The sequence below is a fragment of the Macrotis lagotis genome, chromosome 2 (assembly GCF_037893015.1).
Source record: "Macrotis lagotis isolate mMagLag1 chromosome 2, bilby.v1.9.chrom.fasta, whole genome shotgun sequence".
In the NCBI taxonomy this organism is placed as follows: domain Eukaryota; kingdom Metazoa; phylum Chordata; class Mammalia; order Peramelemorphia; family Peramelidae; genus Macrotis; species Macrotis lagotis.
In genome coordinates, this window is record NC_133659.1 from 62,857,928 (window position 1) to 62,876,591 (window position 18,664).

The window sequence follows — 18,664 nt, forward strand, 5'->3', positions numbered from 1 at the left end:
GAATCAAAATGACAGATGAACTAAAGGATAATGAAAATATGCAAGATGGGTAAGCTGCAGCATGTTGTAAGTGATGAAAAAATTTTCTATAACAAAGGGGTACAAATCCTAGAATAACATGGATTCCAAAGAATCAAAATAGCACATGAACTAAAGAATAATGAAAAATGCAATAAGCAAGGGGCAGCATTTTGTAAGTGATAAAAATGTGGCATAACCAATATCAAAATAATATCAAATATACCAAAAACAATAACAAAATCATGAGTGACTACTGAGAAAAGTTAAATGTATTGCCCATTCCAGGTAAATTAGAGAGCTAACCCTTTCCTCTATATGAATTCAATCTCTCAGTTCTCTGTTTTTGCTCAGGTTCTTTGATGTGACATTCCCTACTCACACCTTAAAGGCACTACACAGGTATAATCCTCAAATGAAGCTTTTTATGATTCCCCTTCAGGTGTTAAGACTGCTTCTAGAAATTAATTTTTAATACTTTGGACTTAATTCTGTGAATGTGTTATAGCACCCCACTCACCCAAATTATAAACACTTTGAAAGCAGAAACTTTATCTTAGATCCCTAGTGCCTATCTCAGCGTCTCGCACATAGGAAGTATATACAAGTAATTCATCATATTGAATTAAAGATGGGTTCGTCATTTAGTAAGAGTAAGGAATAATAAATGGATAGCCAAGGAATGTGCTCCACAAAACGGACAAGCTTGTTATAAAATTCTGTTCCAGAGTTTCTACAAAATATATCTTGAACCACTGGACCCTGATGAACCACTAGGAAATTCTAGAGAAGTTTGTAAATAGCAATGAAAACTGGAAAAACAGGAAACAAAGAACAATTTGTGGGAAATCAGGGGAAGAAAAGCACATCAGAAATAATGAAGTTTTCTGTAACGATAATTAAAATATAAAGGGACTAGGATGGTAGTAAAGAGAGAAACACAATAATAATTAAAGAGCTGGCATGGACTTTGGTTAATGAGAATGTGGTGTGCAAGGCAGTAAGCTGAGAATTGTTGTTTTTTTACCTTAATTGTATTCCTCTATATATTATCCCTCTAGAAAATGAACTGGTAATGTGTTCCTTTTTTATGAGAACAGTAAAGAATCACACTGGATAGCTAAAAGAAAAATATTCAGTATGAATACTTAAAGTGGTATCTCTATGAATTTTGTTAAGCCTGATATCTGTCTCAATATCCCATTGATAGAGTATAGCAATTGTGCTCTCTTTGAGGTTCAAGAGTCAAAAATTTCTCAAAGTTCAGCAGATGAGGGAAAACTGAAGAGTAGCAGATTAATAAGAATAGATATCTCCTATTCTCCTAAAGCTTAGAATAGTGAGTCACATGTCAAATGAAGATTGGGGATGTTTATCCAGGAGAAAACATTAAGGGGGGGTGAAGGAGACATGTTGGGTCCTTCAAGATTTGAGGTTTGACATGTGAAAGTAGTATTAGATTTGTATTAGATTTGTTGTACTTAGCTCAAGAATAATTTGTAGAAATGATTAAAAAAAAACAAAGTTAGGCTTGACGTGAGGAAAATCTTCTTAACAACTGGAGCTATCCAAAAGTAGAATTAGTATTAAGTATGGGAGTCAGGAAGACTCATCTTCCTGAGTTCAAATCTGACCTCTAGGGGCAGCTAGGTGGCGAAGTAGACAGAGCACTGGCCCTGGAGTCAGGAGGACCTGAGTTCAAATTCTTTCTCATGAAACATAATTGCCTGGCTATGTGACCTTGGGCAAGTCATTTAACCCCACTGCCTTGTAAAAACTAAAAAAAACCCCATAAATCTGGCCTCCAATACTTAAAGTTGGGTGACCCTAAGCAAATCACTTAACCCTGTTTGCCTCAGTTTCTGTAAAAAGAGCTAAGAAGGAAATGAAAAACCAGTGGAGTCATGAAGAGTCAGATAGGACTAAAAAAATGATTGAACAGCAACAAATGTAATTGGATGGATTGAATAGAAATATAAAAGAATTCACCTTTTTCTCAATGATTCATGGTATCATTACAAAGACTGACCATATATTAGTACATAAAATTTTATAGTTAAAAGTTGAAAAATAGATATATTAAAACTATTCTTTTCAGATCATATGCAATAAAATTATATTTAATAAGGGTCAAAGAAATATAAATTAAAAATTAATTGGAGATTAAACAACCTAATCTTAAAAAAAATGAATGGGTTGAAGAACAAATCATAGAAACATTGAATAATTTTATTTAAGAGAATGACATATAAAAACGTATGGACTAGAGTGAAAATAGGGACTTGAGGGAAATTATGTATCTCTAAATGCTTTTATCAATATAAGAGGAAGAGCAAACTAATGAATTGGGTATGTAATTAAAAAAACTAAAAACAGAAAAAAATTTAAATCCAATTAAACACTATATTGGAAATCCTAAAACTTAAAGGCAAAATTAATAAAAGTAAAACTAGGTGGCGTAGTGGATAAAGCACCGGCCCTGTAGTCAGGAGTACCTGGGTTCAAATCTGGTCTCAGACACTTAATAATTACCTAGCTGTATGACCTTGGGCCAGCCACTTAACCCCATTGCCTAGCAGAAACCTAAAAAAAAAAACCTCATTGAATTAATAAATAGAACTAGAAATCGGTTTTGTGAAAAAATCACGTTAACTGGTTAATTTGATTTTTTTAAAAGAAAAACAAATTACTAATATCAAAAATGAAAAGGGTAACTATACACTAACAGATGAAATTAAAGGAATTACAAGGAGTTATTTTGCTCAATTAAATGCCAATAAATTTAACAATTAAAGTGAAATGGAAGAATATTAACAAAAATAACAATTGCCTAGATTAACAGAAGAAGTAGAATGGTGGAAAAGAAAAGTTTGGCTACAGTTACAGGTCCTAAAAACTCACTAGGGAGCTAACTGTAAGAGGAGCTATCCTAGGATTTTATGAAAAGAGAGAACTTTTAGGGCCAGATATTATGCTTGTATAAATCATACAATAAATCATTACTGTTTTTCTTTAAATTTATACTCATTCTACGATGGATGCTTTATTCGAAGGAAAATATGCCCCAGATTTTTGTGGGGAATGAGATATACCAATTATTGTCATTGTATTTACTCAAGTAAATGCCTTTCCTGAAAAGTAATTGAAGCTGCTGACTGTTAAATATATGTGAAATCAAAAAAAAATAAATAGTATGAAATGGAGATTGTTTTATAAAACTGCTGTTTTAGGGAGGGAGATGAAGGAGAAAATTTGGAACTCAATATTTTAGAAAAATGAATGTTAAAAATTGTCTTTGTATGTAATTGGAAAAAAATACTGTGGATTTTTTTTTAAAAAACGAGATCATTGTCTGATCTTTTATATTTGTGTATATCTCGTATCCTTTCAGTAGAAGACAGAGACTGTCACATTTCTACAAATCAAGAATTACTGAGTATAAGTGTGATTTACTGAGTTAGGTATGGTAACCATGGAGGCATAACCCATATCAAAGTTTTATTTTTTGGGGGGGTTCTCAATATTTCAATTTGGGAATCATTGACTCCTTTTGCTCACATCCCCCCCATCCTTAATATATTGTCAGATATGCAGTTGTATTTTATAAATATGGACCATCTAGTCAACCCTGCTATTCAGGTTGTTCAGGTCATTTTTTTAAAACTTTTCTCTTGAACTAATGAAATATCCTGATTGGTCTCCCTATATCTAGTCTCTCTGGTATTCTGTCCTCTACATAAATTAATATTCTTATTTTAAAGTCTTTGTTTTCTATTACATATAGGATGAAATACACTCTTCAGCTTGGTTATGAAGCCTCTACAATTTGACCTTCACCTTTTCTGATCATCCCAGTTATCTCTTCATTTTAAAATTATTTTCTCTAACTTTATATCTATTCTATATTTGCTACATTCTTTACATTTACTTTGTCTTGTTACTATCTTTTGTTTTCCAAGAGGGCTGATGACATCACAAGGTAATATCTTGACTTGCAGCTGAATTGGATTTAAGTTAGACAAAGTTGCACAAAGTCACCAGTTTCATTCCTACAGTCATCAAAGACCAGGGGCAAAACAAAAGTCAGGACTGGAGAAAACCCAGAATATAGCAATGACCTTGGTGTCTGATGACTAACCAAGCAAGCTCTAGGTTAAATTGTTCTCACCTGCCCATTCTATTGCTGAGAAGTCTTCAAATGCTTGGGGTAGGATCTCCCTAACTCACTTACAGGTTTGAGGTGTGTTTATTATCCTTAACCTGGTTTAGCCTGTCTGTAGAAATGGTTTTAGCAGGGTGGTGGCTGTTGTGTTTGCTATAGCTTCTTGGAGCCACAGGTGTGACATGGGTGAAGGGTTGGTCATTAAAGGTGGATGAGCAACCCTAAATGTATTTGGCAAAGCCCTCACATCAAAGGGACTGCTCCTTCCCTACCACCCTATACATGCAAGTGTACATATATGCTAACCACTCCATCTTTCCCAGTAACATGTAAGCTCCTTGGGGGAAAGGACAGTAGGTTTTTTGTCTTTGTGTAAAGATAGAGGAAGCATGGTATAGTAAAATAAAAGACTTGGGAATCTGGAATACCTTATTTCAACTTCCAACATAGACACCTACCTGGACAAACAGCAATTTCTAAATACCGCCAGGTATTTAGTGAGAAAGTAACAGAGTGAGAAAGGCTTGAGTTCAAATCCTGCCTTAGAAAATCTGTTTACCTGCTTCCTCAATAATAGAATGTTAACAAATAGCACTACTCGGTGGTGAGGATCAAAGGAGATATTTGTAAAGTGCTTAATACATAATAGGCTCTATAGAGAAGTTTATTCCCTTCTCTCTTCCCTGTGATCTGAGATTGTTTCATTTACTGTAATTGTATCCTTCGCACCAGCATATACTAAAATGCTTGTTGAAATGCTAAATTCCTTCAGATCAGTCAAGTTATAATTTCTTACTCATCCCTTTTCTCAAGCTCTAGCAAGCACTAATTAAATTGTTTAATCTACCTAATAACCCTTACTGGAGAGAAAAACTTTTTAAAAAAAATTTCTAGAATTTGATTACTTTCTAAACAAGATATCCCCAAAATCTAGAACATTTTAATAACTTCAGAAGCATAAATGCTCCAAATTTACAAAAACAATAATTTGAATGCTTTTAAAAAATTTCCTTTATACAATTTAGGTTTCTGAATAAAACATTTTAATAAGATGGAGCACTCTGTCATTAAATATTGTTTGACAGTTTTTGGATGATACTTTTTCAGACCAAAGGACTGGTAGAGATGGTTCTCAAGATGTGTCACTTGATCCATCCATCTCTATTAAGAGTTTTTCTCATGTGGTCGCATCAAAACTATCATGTGTGCATGAAAACCTTTTTGTTGGGATGATTTTAAGACCAGGATTACAAATACAATCCTTTCTATTCCTTAGCAATGTCTATAAAAGTTTTTACAAAGTTTGAAAATTGATTAAATAGATAAGTATTTTAAAGAACTAACATTACAAATATTTTTTCTAAGTGTGTAGCATTTCTAAAGCTATTAAAATGTAAAACTGCACTAAGATTTTTAGGACATGCTGTGCTTCATGTTTGTCTACAATCTTTTTGCTGATGCTTATTTTAATTATAAAATTAAACTAAGAACATCTGACTAGATACCACTTTTGATTTTATGGTCTAAAAGGTTGGGAAGGAAGTCTACAAATTTCAGATAACAGATGGTAAATATTTTGGAAAACAATTTCATTTAACAAGAAATGAGAATAGAAAACATGTATTTATCCAAAAATTATCAATCAATAAAGGGTATTTAGGTGTATCATTCTCTCACTGTTCCTATTTCTGTTAGGACAGATTATCTCTTATTTTCTAAAAAGAAAATTGATTCTTGAAGCAAAAATATTTTATTTGACAATTTTAAATTTAAATTTAAAAAAATACTGAATTTGGATTTCAATGAGTATGCTTAAAGGTCATTTTAATTAAGATTCTCTTTAGTCCTTCATCAATTATTTTAAGTGTCCTTGTTTCAAATACATTCCTTTCCTCTATAAATTTCTGAAAGAGATGAACACCACCTCCAACACCAAAGTAATGTGCCTTACTGGCTAAAAACACTTGTCCATTTTCATCCAACAAATTAGATAAAGTTTGGTGAAAAGGACTGTAATAGCTTGGATTATAAATGGTCTCAGAGGTAAGAATGATGTCATATTTTGCAAAATCTTTTTTGCTGCTTAGCACAAGTTTGGAAAACTCATACCATTCCCCAGAAAAGAATCGACATTTGCTTAAGAGTTGTTGTGCTGGGTTTGCGTTCCTTCGCCTTTTCAAATCTGGCTCGCTTATTTCATCATCTTCACATTCAAAATTGGAGTTCACTATTACATTTGGTATGGTTATTTCATCAATTACAGTGCTATTATAATCTTGAAAGTGAATTTCTTTAGCTTTTCCTTTGAGAGCAATGATACCCAGAAGTCCTGCTCCACAGCCAAGGTCTAACACTCTTTTCCCAGCAAACTGTACTTCTTCATCAGTTAGATAAGCTAGAAGGTCAAAGGTACATTCCCAGATTTTCATACCTCCTTCATAGATACCTGTGATGAGATCAGAGTGAGAAGAAAGGCTTTTGGATATTATATCTTCTCCACAAGAGTTGTCTTTCAAAAGGGTCATTTTCACTACTGACAAATTTCCATGTTGGAGATCTGGTATAACTTCTGTCACTTTATTTTCTATCACTTTCTTTAAATCTTTAGGGATATCATGTTCTTTGGCCACTTTCAAACAAGGTTGCTTTTCTTCTGGTTCCAAATCTCTTGTGATTTCATCTGACTTAATCAGTGAGTTGTCACAGACTTGAGAAGCCTGAACTTCTGGTGATGATTTGCATCCCCATAAGGGCTCCTTAGATAAGTCACAGTCTTTTGAAGACCATTTTTCTTTCAGTTTTTCTTTCTGATTTTCTAAGAACGATGTCTTTCCTGATGATTCCAGGTCTAAGGCCTCATCGCCAAGGGCTGATAATTCATTTTCTAGGTGGCTGTCTATAGTAAAATTAAATTGGAATGCCATCTTTTCATTAAATGGAAAGAACTCTGATATACAAAGTGTTTTGTAACCATAAGCAAAATATAAAGTAATGGTGAAAATCACTATTGCTTTTAGGAAATTTCAATACTCATCCAATGAATTTGTTAAAATAAATTCTTCCTGGAAAATGCCACTAGTGAGTTGTTAAGGTGAAATAATCTCTCTCCAGATATCTGTATCTCTAGTCACAAGTGCATTGTTCTTCAGTTCACTGTTGTCTAGCATGCTTTTTTCAATTTTGCTAAAGAAAAAAAGAAATAAAATTGAATTTATCAAATGAAAATTTCAGTTTACTGATTTGTGATATAAATACCCCAATAAATAAAAGATTTGCATATAGGATCACTTTCTTGTTTGTTACTTTCTTGCCAAAGGAAAAAAGTTATGAAAAGCACCAACAGCTTAATATAGCTATCTTGGATCCCCTTGACTAGAAAAGTTTTTTTCTTAATTGGGGAATTAAAAATAATTGTTATACTAGCTGAAGTTTCACCAATTATAAGTATATTTGGTTTAACAAAGGATCTATTTAACAAATTCAAACCTCTGGTAGGTTCCAAATCAACAAACATTTATTAAATCTGGAAGTTAAAAAGATAAAATCAGGTGGCATGGCTTTCAGGCATCTTACTTTAAATTGTATCAGTCAAACTGCTTTCCTTCGGAAAAAGTTCAAACTACAGGGGGGCTGTGGAAAGAGAAAGCAGAGTACTCTGGAAGTAGTACAGGTCCAGGAAGAGTTATCAGGGATAGACAAGGGAACAGTATACTGTAAACACATGATCCTATGTTCCAAGAAGCTAGATCCTGGTGAATCTGGCATGACTAGATGAGAGAAATGAACAAAGAGAGAAGAAAGGATGACAAAGGTAGATTTTTTTACATATATATATATATATACATATATATATATATATGGATAGAGAGAGAGAGAGAGAGAGAGAGAGAGAGAGAGAGAGAGAGAGAGAGAGAGAGAGAGAGAGAGTGTTATATAAGATATCTAGAATTCAACAAACTAACCCATTTCATATGACCATAAAGAAGGAAGCAAACCTAGATTTGGAGTCAGAAAAGCTGAGTTTGAATATAGTTCTTCTCTTTACCAGTTATGTAAGGTTAACCTTTCTGGGACTCAATTTCCTTTTCTTTCAAATGAAGGGACTGAATTAGGTTACAGATAGAGAGTTTGAAGGGACCTTAGAAATCATACAGTAAAAATCCCCCATGAAAGAAGGGCAAATACATACACTTCCAGGGTCTCCAGGTATTGTGCCATAGAAACCAATGATTGGTAGCAGATTCTGTTTCCAAAACTAGTTCACTTTCAGCGGGGATCTAATTTGTTTTCATAATGATGACTAAGATGATAATAATAACTGCTATTTTTATAATATTTAAAAACTCTTGTAAAGTCCTTTATAGAGGTATTATGGGTATCATTAATCTCCCATTTCAGAGGAAACCAAGATTTAGTCCAGTTAAGTGATTTGCCTGTGCCCATCTAAGTGTCAGAGGTGGGATTTCTGATCCCACTTCAATATTAGTAACAACTATATTTAACAGTACGTTAAAATTTTATTTTCAAAGCATGGAAGCAGGATTCAGACCAGATCTTTCAGATTCCAAATCTAAGAATAATAATTACTATAGCTAGCATTTAATAGTATATTAAAATGCAAAGCATTTTACAAATTTTATCTCATGTGATCCTCTAAAATATGACCTTCTGTAGGAAGCTCTTAGTGTATAGCCTTAAAAAAAAATTGGAAATGGAGGGCATGCCCATCACTTAGGGTTTGGCTGAACAAACTGAGGTACAGGGATGAGATATAATATTATTGTTCTGCAAGAAATCATGAGAATATGGGGGGAGAGGTTTCAGGAAAACCTGGAAAGAGGCAGCTAGCTAGGTGGTGCAGTGGATAGAGCACTAGCCCTGAAATCAGGAGGATCTGAGTTCAAATTCAGCCTCAGACATTTAATAATTACCTAGCTGTGTAATCTTAGGCAAGTCACTTAACATTTGCCTTGCAAAAATCAAAACCAAAACAAAACAAACCAAAAATCTGGAAAAACTTGTATGAACTGATGCTCAGCAATGTGAGTAGAGCCGGGAGAACATTGTACATATTTAACAGCAACATTATGTGATGATCTTGTTCATCTCAGCAGTACAACAATCAAAAATAATTCTAAAGGACTTGTGATGGAAAACGCCATTCACATTCAAAGAAAAAACTAGTAAATGTGAATGAAGAAGCATATAATTTTTTTAATTTATTTTTTCTCATGTTTCCCCCCCTTTAATTCTGATTCTTCTTTCACAACATGACTAATATGAAAATATAAAAACATAATTACACAATAGAGCCTACATTAGAATGCTTTCTGTCAGGGGGAGTGGGGAGGGAATGGAGAGAGAAAAATGTAAAACTCAAACCCTTGCCCCCCCCCCCAAAAAAAGATGGGACAGTGGATAGAGAACCCGCCCTGGAGTCAGGAGTACTTGAGTTCAAATCCGACCCCAGACATTTAATTACCCAGACGTGTGGCCTTGGGCAAACCACAACCCCACTGCCTTGCAAAAACTTAAAAAAAAAAATTGGTGAAAACTAAGGTTGCATTTGCTGAATAAATAGATTATAATAAAATATTTAAATTGGAAAAACACGTACAATCTACATCAGATTACTCACTGTCATGGAGGGGAGGAGGGAGAAAAATGGGGGACTTTTTCAAAAGGTTAAAAAAATAATGTTGAAAACTATCTGAACATAATTGAAAAAATGTGACATTCAAAAAAATTCTACCGCCTTACCGCTATTACCTATTTATCCTATATAGAAGTTTACTTTGTATGCATGTTTTTAGTGAACCCCCTTGCCAGGGGCGGGACTGTCTTTTTGACCCTCTTTATATCCCCAGGGCTTGGCACAATTCCTAGCAGGTAGATGGCATTTCATTTTTTTTTAGGGTGTTATTTTTGCAAGGGAATGGGGTGAAGTGGCTTGCCCAAGGCCACACAGCTAGGGAATTATTATGTGTCTGGGGGCGTATTTGAACTCAGGTTCTCCTGACTCCAGGGCCGGTGCTCTAGCCACTGCGCCACCTAGCCGCCCCCAAGTAGTTGCTATTTCATAAATACTCTGGAAAGTAAGGAAAGTTATTATTCCCATTTTACAGATTCCACATGTGCGGCTCAACACGCCCCCTCCCCGGCCCCAGTGACCCTCCGGACGGGCCCACTCACCGCCATCCTGAGTTTGAAGCTCCCACTCCGCTAGGGAATGCAGCCGCCTCCCACTTCCGGGACGGCCCCCGCGCCGTGCGCACGCGTAGTAACTCCCTTCCGCTCTGCTCCAATCCGCCGCCGACGTCCCGGGGGATCTTGGGAGGGAGTTCGCGGAGCCTGTCGGGACCGCGGAGGACTATTTCCGGCGCCGGGAAAGGGCGGGACGGATTTGAAGTCTGCTCCAGAGGAATGTCCGAGGGCCGCGCGGAGCCGGTGAGCGCCGCGGCGCTGGAAGAGCTGGCGGGCTGGCCCGAGGGCCTGTGTCGACAGGAGCTGCCCTCCGTCCTGCCCCGGCTCCTCATATCCTTGAATGTCGGCCGGGTCGGGGGGGACGCGGGGACGCGGGGGCCCAGCCCCGCCCCCTCGGCCGGGGTGCGCGCATGCGCGCTGCGTAAGCAAGCCGAAGGAAGGGCTTGCTCCCCTCACCCCGGCTGTGTCGGAGAGGCCTCGCTGGTCCCCGCGGCCCGCCGGGGGTCGTCTCTAGCCCGCGGCTGTTCCTCCCCAAGCCCTGGAGGCCCTTGGGCGGAGGAGAATCCACGCCGCTGGGCCCGGGGCTTCTACAAGTACCCGGATGCCACATGCCCCTTACACAAAGGAGAGCTACGGAAGATTGCCTCCAGTTCCCGCCAGCACCCTGCTGCCTCGGTTTCCCCATCTGTAAAATGAGCTGGGAAAGGAATTAGCAAACCTATCTTGGCCGAGGAATTCCCAAATGGGGGGGGCACCAAAGAGTTGGACACTGCCAAAGTAACTGAAAAAAACTTCTGTAAGCGTTATTTTATAGAGGTTTTTCTTATATAAATACACATTGCATAAAAAGATTGTAGCAGTGTTTTCAACGACCACCTGAGACAGTTAAAAAACTGACCCTCTCCGGTACTCATTTTCTTTGACTATAAAATGAGTTTGAACTAGATGTTTAGAGGCAGCGTAGTGTGGTTGATAAAATGCTTGAGATTCTCATCTCAAACTCTTTAGCTATATGAAATAACAGCAGAATAGATGAGGGAGTTAAAATCGTCTTAGATTGACTTTAAGGTCAGCTGTAAAATCTGTGACCCAGGGGCGACTAAGTGGCACAATGGATAGAGCACCGGCCCTGGAGTCAGGAGTACTGAAGAATTACCTAGCCGTGTGGCCTTGGGCGAGCCACTTAACCCCATTGCCTTGCCAAAAAACAAAACTAAAATCTGTGACCCATTTTCAGATTCCAAGAGAAAATATTCTCAAAAGTGGATTTTATAATGTGCAAAAGTAAAAAATAAAAACGTGACCTTAGAAGTAAAAACCAAATGAATTTGAAGGGTTAAATATTAGAATTTGGTAGAACCCAGTGTCATATATATCTTACAACCTTGCAAAGTACTGGGAAGAGTTTAACTTTTTTAATAAAAGAAAGGTTAGCTAATAAACCTTAAGTCGCCTAGGTTCTAAGGGTTGGAGCTAGAATTCAAACTAAGATCATTTGAAGTCTAGTTCAGATTCTTGATTATCAGGTGAGGGGAAAAACTTTTAATATTTCACTAATCCTAAAACAATATCTTATAGACTACAAGAAATAGAAAAGACTTGAGGTTTTTATAATCCCCTTATTTTGCAAGTGGGGAAAGAATTATGATCTATGAACTTAAAAAAAATAACTATTTCAACATAATTGGTTTTGGGATATTATGCATCATATTTTGTGCATTTAAAAGCATTCAGAGAAAATAACCGACCAATAATCAAAAAATATTAAGGGATCTATGCCATATAGGAATTTTTTTTAATAATCTTCATTCAGAGAAAACTATATAGGATAACTTTTATTTGGGACTTACCATTGATATTTGAAGAGATTTTAAAAAATTTTTTTATTTAAGGCAATGAGGTTAAGTGACTTGCCCAAGGTCACACAGCTAGGCAATTATTAAGTGTTTGAGGCTGGATTTGAATTCAGGTCCTCTGGACTATAGAGGTAGTGCTCTATCCATTGTGCCACCTTGCTGTCCCCATTTGTAGAAATTCTAAAAGGTGAAATTTAATATTGTATTGGATCTGAATTATGTAGTATGAAATAGACATCTCTTTAAACCCTTAATTAGATTTATATCAAAGGAGCTAGGCTTGAATCCTGAATTTGCCATTTACTGCTTTTGTGATTTTGAACAAATTGTTTTATCTCTCTGAGTCTCAGTTTCCTCATGTTAAAGGGGCTGAATTAGATAATCCTAAGGTTCTTTCTAGCTCTAAATATATGTTTTCTGATTTACATGTTAATCAAGACTTTATTTTAAATCTTACAATAAAAAAGATAACCTTCGATGCTAAATAACCGATGACTTTATGCTGAATTGGCTTGATTGAGGTCAAGCTATGTTTATAAACAGTATTTTTGTTGAGGCCTGTACTAACAGAATTTCCAGTATTCAGTTTAAAAAATAGGTTGCTTCTAAATATATTCATATATAATGACACTGCATTCCAAGAAAGGGTCTTATTGAAACGACTATGTTTCCAGGTTGTTGAAAAGTCCATTTTCAAAGTGGTGCATATTTCAAATTAGAGTGGTTATTCCTTAATAGGTTTACTCTATGTATCAGTGTTCTGATAACTGGAACGATCACTTACGTAAGTAAGAATGTCTTGATTATGTGTTTCTATTGAGTCTAGATTCTATTATTGTTCTTGCTCTCTGCAAAAATAAATAAATTTCCATTTCTTTATTTCTTTTAGCTCTGTTACTTTTAGTGAACATAAAGTATTTGACCCAATTCTCAAGTTACAGTGCTTTCTTTTATTAAAAAAGGAAAATTTAGTCACACTTTTAAAAATGTCAGAACTGTGTCCTCTTCACACTTCTGGTTTTGTGGTATATATGAATAAGTTTGTATTTATTAATGACAAAATTCAGAGTTGGAAAGAGAGCAGACATAATAAAGTAGAGAGCTGCAGTCAGACCCAGAAGAACAAAGGATTGATTGCTCTTGACACATTCTAGCTGTATGACCTTGAGCAGGATCTAAGCAACTCTGGGAGACTATGTTGCAGTAAAAATGCTGACTTGCGTTGATAGAGAGTTTTCTCATTTAGAGAGTTTTTACCCAAGGAAATCACAGATACAGGCCTGTTTCCCCTGTTGCAGAGTTGAAGAGACCTCAAAGGCCATCTCATCTAAACCACTCCTTGCAAAGAATCCCATTTACTCTGTATCGTACAACTGGTCATTCAATCTTTTATTAAAGCTCTCTGTAGTGAAGAATAATGCACTTCTTTCTGAAGTAGCCTATTTCATTCTTGGTCAACTCTTGATTGTATTTTATTTTTACCAAGCAGAAGTCTGCTTCTTTAAACTTAACACTAGTTTTTCTAGTTGGTGCCAGGTAGAACAAGACTAATCTCTTTTCCATGTTCAGATATTGAAGACAACTATCATGTGCTCCCCCAATTTCTCCAAATGGTATAAAGATAATTCCCTATTTTATTCAGACACCCCCCCCCCCCCATTGTACCCTCACTATTTTATCCTTCCTAAAATATGGCACCCAGGACAAAACAATTTAATGCTCCAGGTTTAGCTTGACCAGAACAAAGTTCACCAGGATCATCATCACCCAAATCCTTGATATTGTATCTATTTTATTGCTGCCTAAAATGGTAATAACTTTTTTTAAGCAGCTATTACAACCATTAAGTGATTTATTCAAGGTCATAGCCAGTGCACTTAAGAATTTGGACTTGAACCCAGATCTTAATTTCTTGAGTGTGATTCACTCACTAGACTGCTTTTGTGTGCAACATAAATACAAAGTAAGGTAGTTATTAAGAAGTACTAACAGCTGGGAAGATTAGGAAAGGTCTCACATAAGAAGTATCGGTTCTGGTGAGCATTTAAGGAAGCTAGAGATTCTAATTAGCTTCCTTTTCTGGTATGATTTGTTTTTTAATGTTAGTTTTATTTTTTAAAAGTTTTATTGATGTCTTTTGTTTTTACAATGCAATCATTTCCTCTCTTTAACTTCCTCCCTACCCATTAATCCCTCACTTTTAGCTAGGGAGTTACATTTTATTCCTCAGGGAACAAGATTAGGCATCATGAATTAATAGTGCCTACCTCATCTTTTTAGGAGAATCAAATGAGTATTGTATTCAGACTCCATAAGTCTTTCTCTAGATGTGGATAGCATTTCCCTTCACAAGTCTTTTGGAATTGTCTTTGATTACTTTATTGCTAAGAAGAACTAAATCTATCATAGAGTGATCGTTGCATAATGTTACTGTTACTATGTACAATGTTCTTCTGGTTCTATTCACTTTACTAGTATAAATTCAGGTAAATCTCTCCAGGTTTTTCTGAAATCTGCCTGCTTGTAATTTTTGTTTTTTAGGTTTTTTTGCAAGGCAAATGGGGTTAAGTGGCTTGCCCAAGGCCACACAGCTAGGTAATTATTAAGTGTCTGAGACTGGATTTGAACCCAGGTACTCCTGACTCCAAGGCCAGTGCTTTATCCACTATGCCACCTAGCCACCCCTTGTAATTTCTAAAGAATAATAATATTCCATTGTACTCCTATACTACAACTTATTCAGCCATTCCCCAGTTGATGGGCAACCCCTCAATTTCCAATTCTTTGCCACCAAGAAAAGAGCTACTATAAATATTTTTGTGCATGAGTCTCTGTTTTTGATGATTCCTTTGGGATATAGACCTAGTAGTGGAGATGATGATGATGATGTTTATCCTTCATTCTTTTTTTGTTTTTGCAAGGCAGTGGGGTTAAGTGACTTGCCAAGGCCACACAGCTAGGTAATTATTAAGAGTCTGAGGCTGGATTTGAACTCAGGGGCCTCCTGACTCCAGGGCCCTTACTCTATCCACTCTATCCTAGCTGCCCCTACCCCTATCCGTCATTCTTTTTTTTTTTTAAGTTTTTGCAAGGCAAATAGGGTTAAGTGGCTTACCCAAGACCACACGGCTAGGTAATTATTAAGTGTCTGAGACCGGATTTGAACCCAGGTACTCCTGACACCAGGGCTGGTGCTTTATCTACTGCGCCACCTAGCCACCCTTCCTATCCTTCATTCTTTTTTTTTTTTTAATTAAAGATATTATTTGAGTTTTACAATTCTCCCCCAATCTTGCTTCCCTCCCCCACCCCCACCCCACAGATAGCACTCTGTCAGTCTTTACTTTGTTTCCATGTTTTTACCTTGATCCAGTTTGGGTGTGATGAGAGAGAAATCATATCCTTAAAGAGAACAGAATTCTCAGAGGTAACAAGATCAGACAATAAGATATCTTTTTTTTTTTCCAAATTAAAGGGAATTGTCCTTGTACTTTGTTCAAACTCCACAGCTCCTTATCTGGATATAGATGGTACTCTCCTTTGCAGACAGCCCAAAATTGTTCCCAATTGTTGCACTGATGGAATGAGCAAGTCCATCAAGGTTGAACATCACCCCTCATGTAGGTATACAGTGTTTTTCTGGTTATGCTCATCTCACTCAGCATCAGTTCATGCAAATCCCTCCAGGTTTCCCTGAAATCCCTATCCTTCATTCTGGAAGAAGATTTTGACCTCAGGGAAAAGATGCCATGAAAGCAAGTGAATTGGACTTGAGTGAGGGGGCTGTGCCAAGTCACCAGCCTCATTTTCTCCTCTGGAGCGATCTGGGTTCAGGGACCAAGGCACTATTTTATAGCCCTTTGGACATGACTCCAAATTGCTCTCCAGAATGGTTAGATCAGTTTACAACTCCACCAAGAGTGCATTAGTGGGGCAGCTAGGTGGCTCAGTGGACAGATCACTAGCTATAGGTAGTTTTTCTTCATCTGAAAACTGCCTGTTTCTTAAATAATTAGTGATATGAAACAATTTTTGTATTGTGCATGGTTATAAATAGTCTGCGATTATTTTGATAACTTATTAATATCCTTTGACCATTCTCCATTAGGGAATGACTTTTGGCTTTCTGTATTTTTATTTTTACTTTCTTATATATTATGTTGATAGGGGGAGGCTAGGTGGTGCAGTGAATAGAGCACCGGTCTTGGAGTCAGGAGTACCTGGGTTCAAATCCAGCCTCAGACGCTTAATAATTACCTAGCCGTGTGGCCTTGGGCAAGCCACTTAACCCCATTGCCTTGAAAAAATTCTAAATACATACGTACATACATATATATATATATATATATATATATATATATATATATATATATATATATTTATGTTGACGATAAGCTACTAATCAGGTATTTGTTGCAGTTTTTTGTCTTACTGCTCTTAAGTGCTTATTTTCCCTTCTTATCCTGGTTAGATTGATTTCATTCACAAAAGTTATTTTCAGCTTTATGTAATTGGAAATAGCTGAGTTTTTTTAATTGCCTATATTTCTTCATTGATTAAGCATTTCCCCTCAGATATAGCTACATATACTTTGATCTTTTCTCCTAATTTTTTATGATGTGACATTTAATATTCAGATCATAAAATCATTTGAACATATTGTAATGATATTGAGCTAAATCTTATTGAAATTGAAGAGTTAAAAGGGAATAATTGATAAAGTCTAAAGTATAAAGGGGTGAAACTTGCAAGATGGAGAGTGCTGATAAGTAGTTTAAAGGTCTCTACTTCTTGGTTCACAAGCTATTCATCCTTCACCCTGATAGACTAGATTTTGTTCCCTACTTTTCCGAAACTTTTCTCTGAAATATTACCAATAAGTTCCTGATTTACAGATCAGAAACCTTATCTAAACTTTAATCCTCCTTAGTGCTCTCTTAGCTTATTTTGTTTCCAATTCTCTGCCAGCACAAAACACCACTACAATGGATGTTTGACATATACTGCAACTCAGAAAACTCCAGTGATAAAGGCAGCTCAATAGTGTCCTGAATAGAGCACCATCCTGGAGTCAGGAAGACCTGATTCAAATTCAGCCTAGTTGTGTGACCCTGGGCAAGTCATTTCACTTCAGTTGCCTCCAAAGGGGAAAAGAAAAGCTTCAGGACTTCCTATTGTGTCAAAGATAAAATTAAGACTCTTCTGTCTGGCCAAACAGAACTCATCCCTACTCCTCACACACTCTACACCTGCACTAGTGGGCCCCCTTGCCTGGAACATTCTTCCTTCTTGCTTTGGTCTCATGGAGTCTCTCTTCCTCCAGGATGTAGCTGAAACCCCAGTTTTTTCAAGATGCTTTTCCTGATCCCCTAATGTGCCCTCTATCCAAACCACCTTGAATTTCACTACTTTGTATATATTTGTATTTATACAGTACGTACTTACAGATTTACTTGTTGCCCTATTATCATAGTCAGCACTTTGCAATTTAGGGATGATTTTATTCTTTGTTCTGTGTATAGCATCATGCTTGGCAAATAGTAGGTGCCTAATAACTATTTGTTGATTTTTGGGGGGAGGTGTATCTCAGTGGGATTGCTGGTGTAAATTGTTTAATCTCTTTATCTGTATAATCCCATCTGACATGAAGGAAAATATTTTCTTGAGAAGCATATCTTTTTTTGGTTTCAGTTACCTGATGATTTTTCTGCTAAGAACAAGTAAATGACTATTCTTTACATTTTAAAATTGAAAATCTTTTTGGATAATACTTAAAAGTAAATGCCCATCTTCTTGGGAATGATTAAACAAATTGTGATACACAGATATAATGATGGAATATTACCATGCCAGAAGAAATGCTGAATATGATAAATACAAAGATTATTAAAAGCTTTGTTTGGTTTCTTGTTTGTTTGCTTCTGCTTGATTTCTATCATTATTCCTCCCCCACTAACTCATGATGGGAAACTCAGCATCATGGAGATTTTTTTAGTTTTCCTATTCAAATCTTTTATAACCTCAGTTTTGCCTTTGTTTCTCTGATAGGATAGCTGGAAGGACAGAACAAAAGACTCCTCTGATTTCCTCCCTTTATAGAGGGCTCAAATGCCCAGTGAACTCCTCATTTCATACCAGCTTCTCTGCTTGATTTTGATGCTACCATCATTATCCCCAACTGCTTCCCCTCATTTAGCTTCCTGTTGTGTATTGTCTTCCCTTTTAGAGTGTAAGCTCCTTGAGGACAAGGCCTGACTACTTTACCTTGGGGCCTGTCATGTGCCCTAAATAAATACTTGTTTAAACCAATAAAAAATGAAGAACATCTATAAAAACAATATACACAATGACTACAACAATGTGAATGTAAAGAACAACAAAAATTGAAACTGAATGTTGTGAAATTGTGATGAGAAACTTTGGC

At 36.4% G+C, this 18,664-nt stretch overlaps 2 protein-coding genes across 4 annotated transcripts in view; one reads left to right on the forward strand and one right to left on the reverse strand.

Annotated features, from left to right (window-relative positions):
- Nucleotides 1–2,738: 2,738 nt before the first annotated feature.
- METTL18 (methyltransferase 18, RPL3 N3(tau)-histidine) lies at nt 2,739–10,466 on the reverse strand. Its single transcript, XM_074221977.1, has 2 exons — nt 10,373–10,466; nt 2,739–7,363 (listed from the first exon to the last, which is right to left on the reverse strand). Exon 2 carries the CDS (start codon nt 7,102–7,104, stop codon nt 5,980–5,982), a length of 1,125 nt encoding a protein of 374 aa, XP_074078078.1. The 5' UTR covers nt 7,105–7,363; nt 10,373–10,466; the 3' UTR covers nt 2,739–5,979.
- An 84-nt stretch (nt 10,467–10,550) lies between these two features.
- FIRRM (FIGNL1 interacting regulator of recombination and mitosis) overlaps nt 10,551–18,664 on the forward strand; it is a 78,503-nt gene continuing 70,389 nt past the window's right edge. Inside the window, exons 1-2 of one of the 3 annotated variants that reach the window (XM_074221972.1) lie at nt 10,634–10,713; nt 12,984–13,024. In XM_074221972.1, the coding sequence (XP_074078073.1) occupies nt 12,988–13,024 (37 nt within the window). In that variant the 5' untranslated portion in view covers nt 10,634–10,713; nt 12,984–12,987. The other 2 variants (XM_074221974.1, XM_074221973.1) reach the window with 2 other exon arrangements.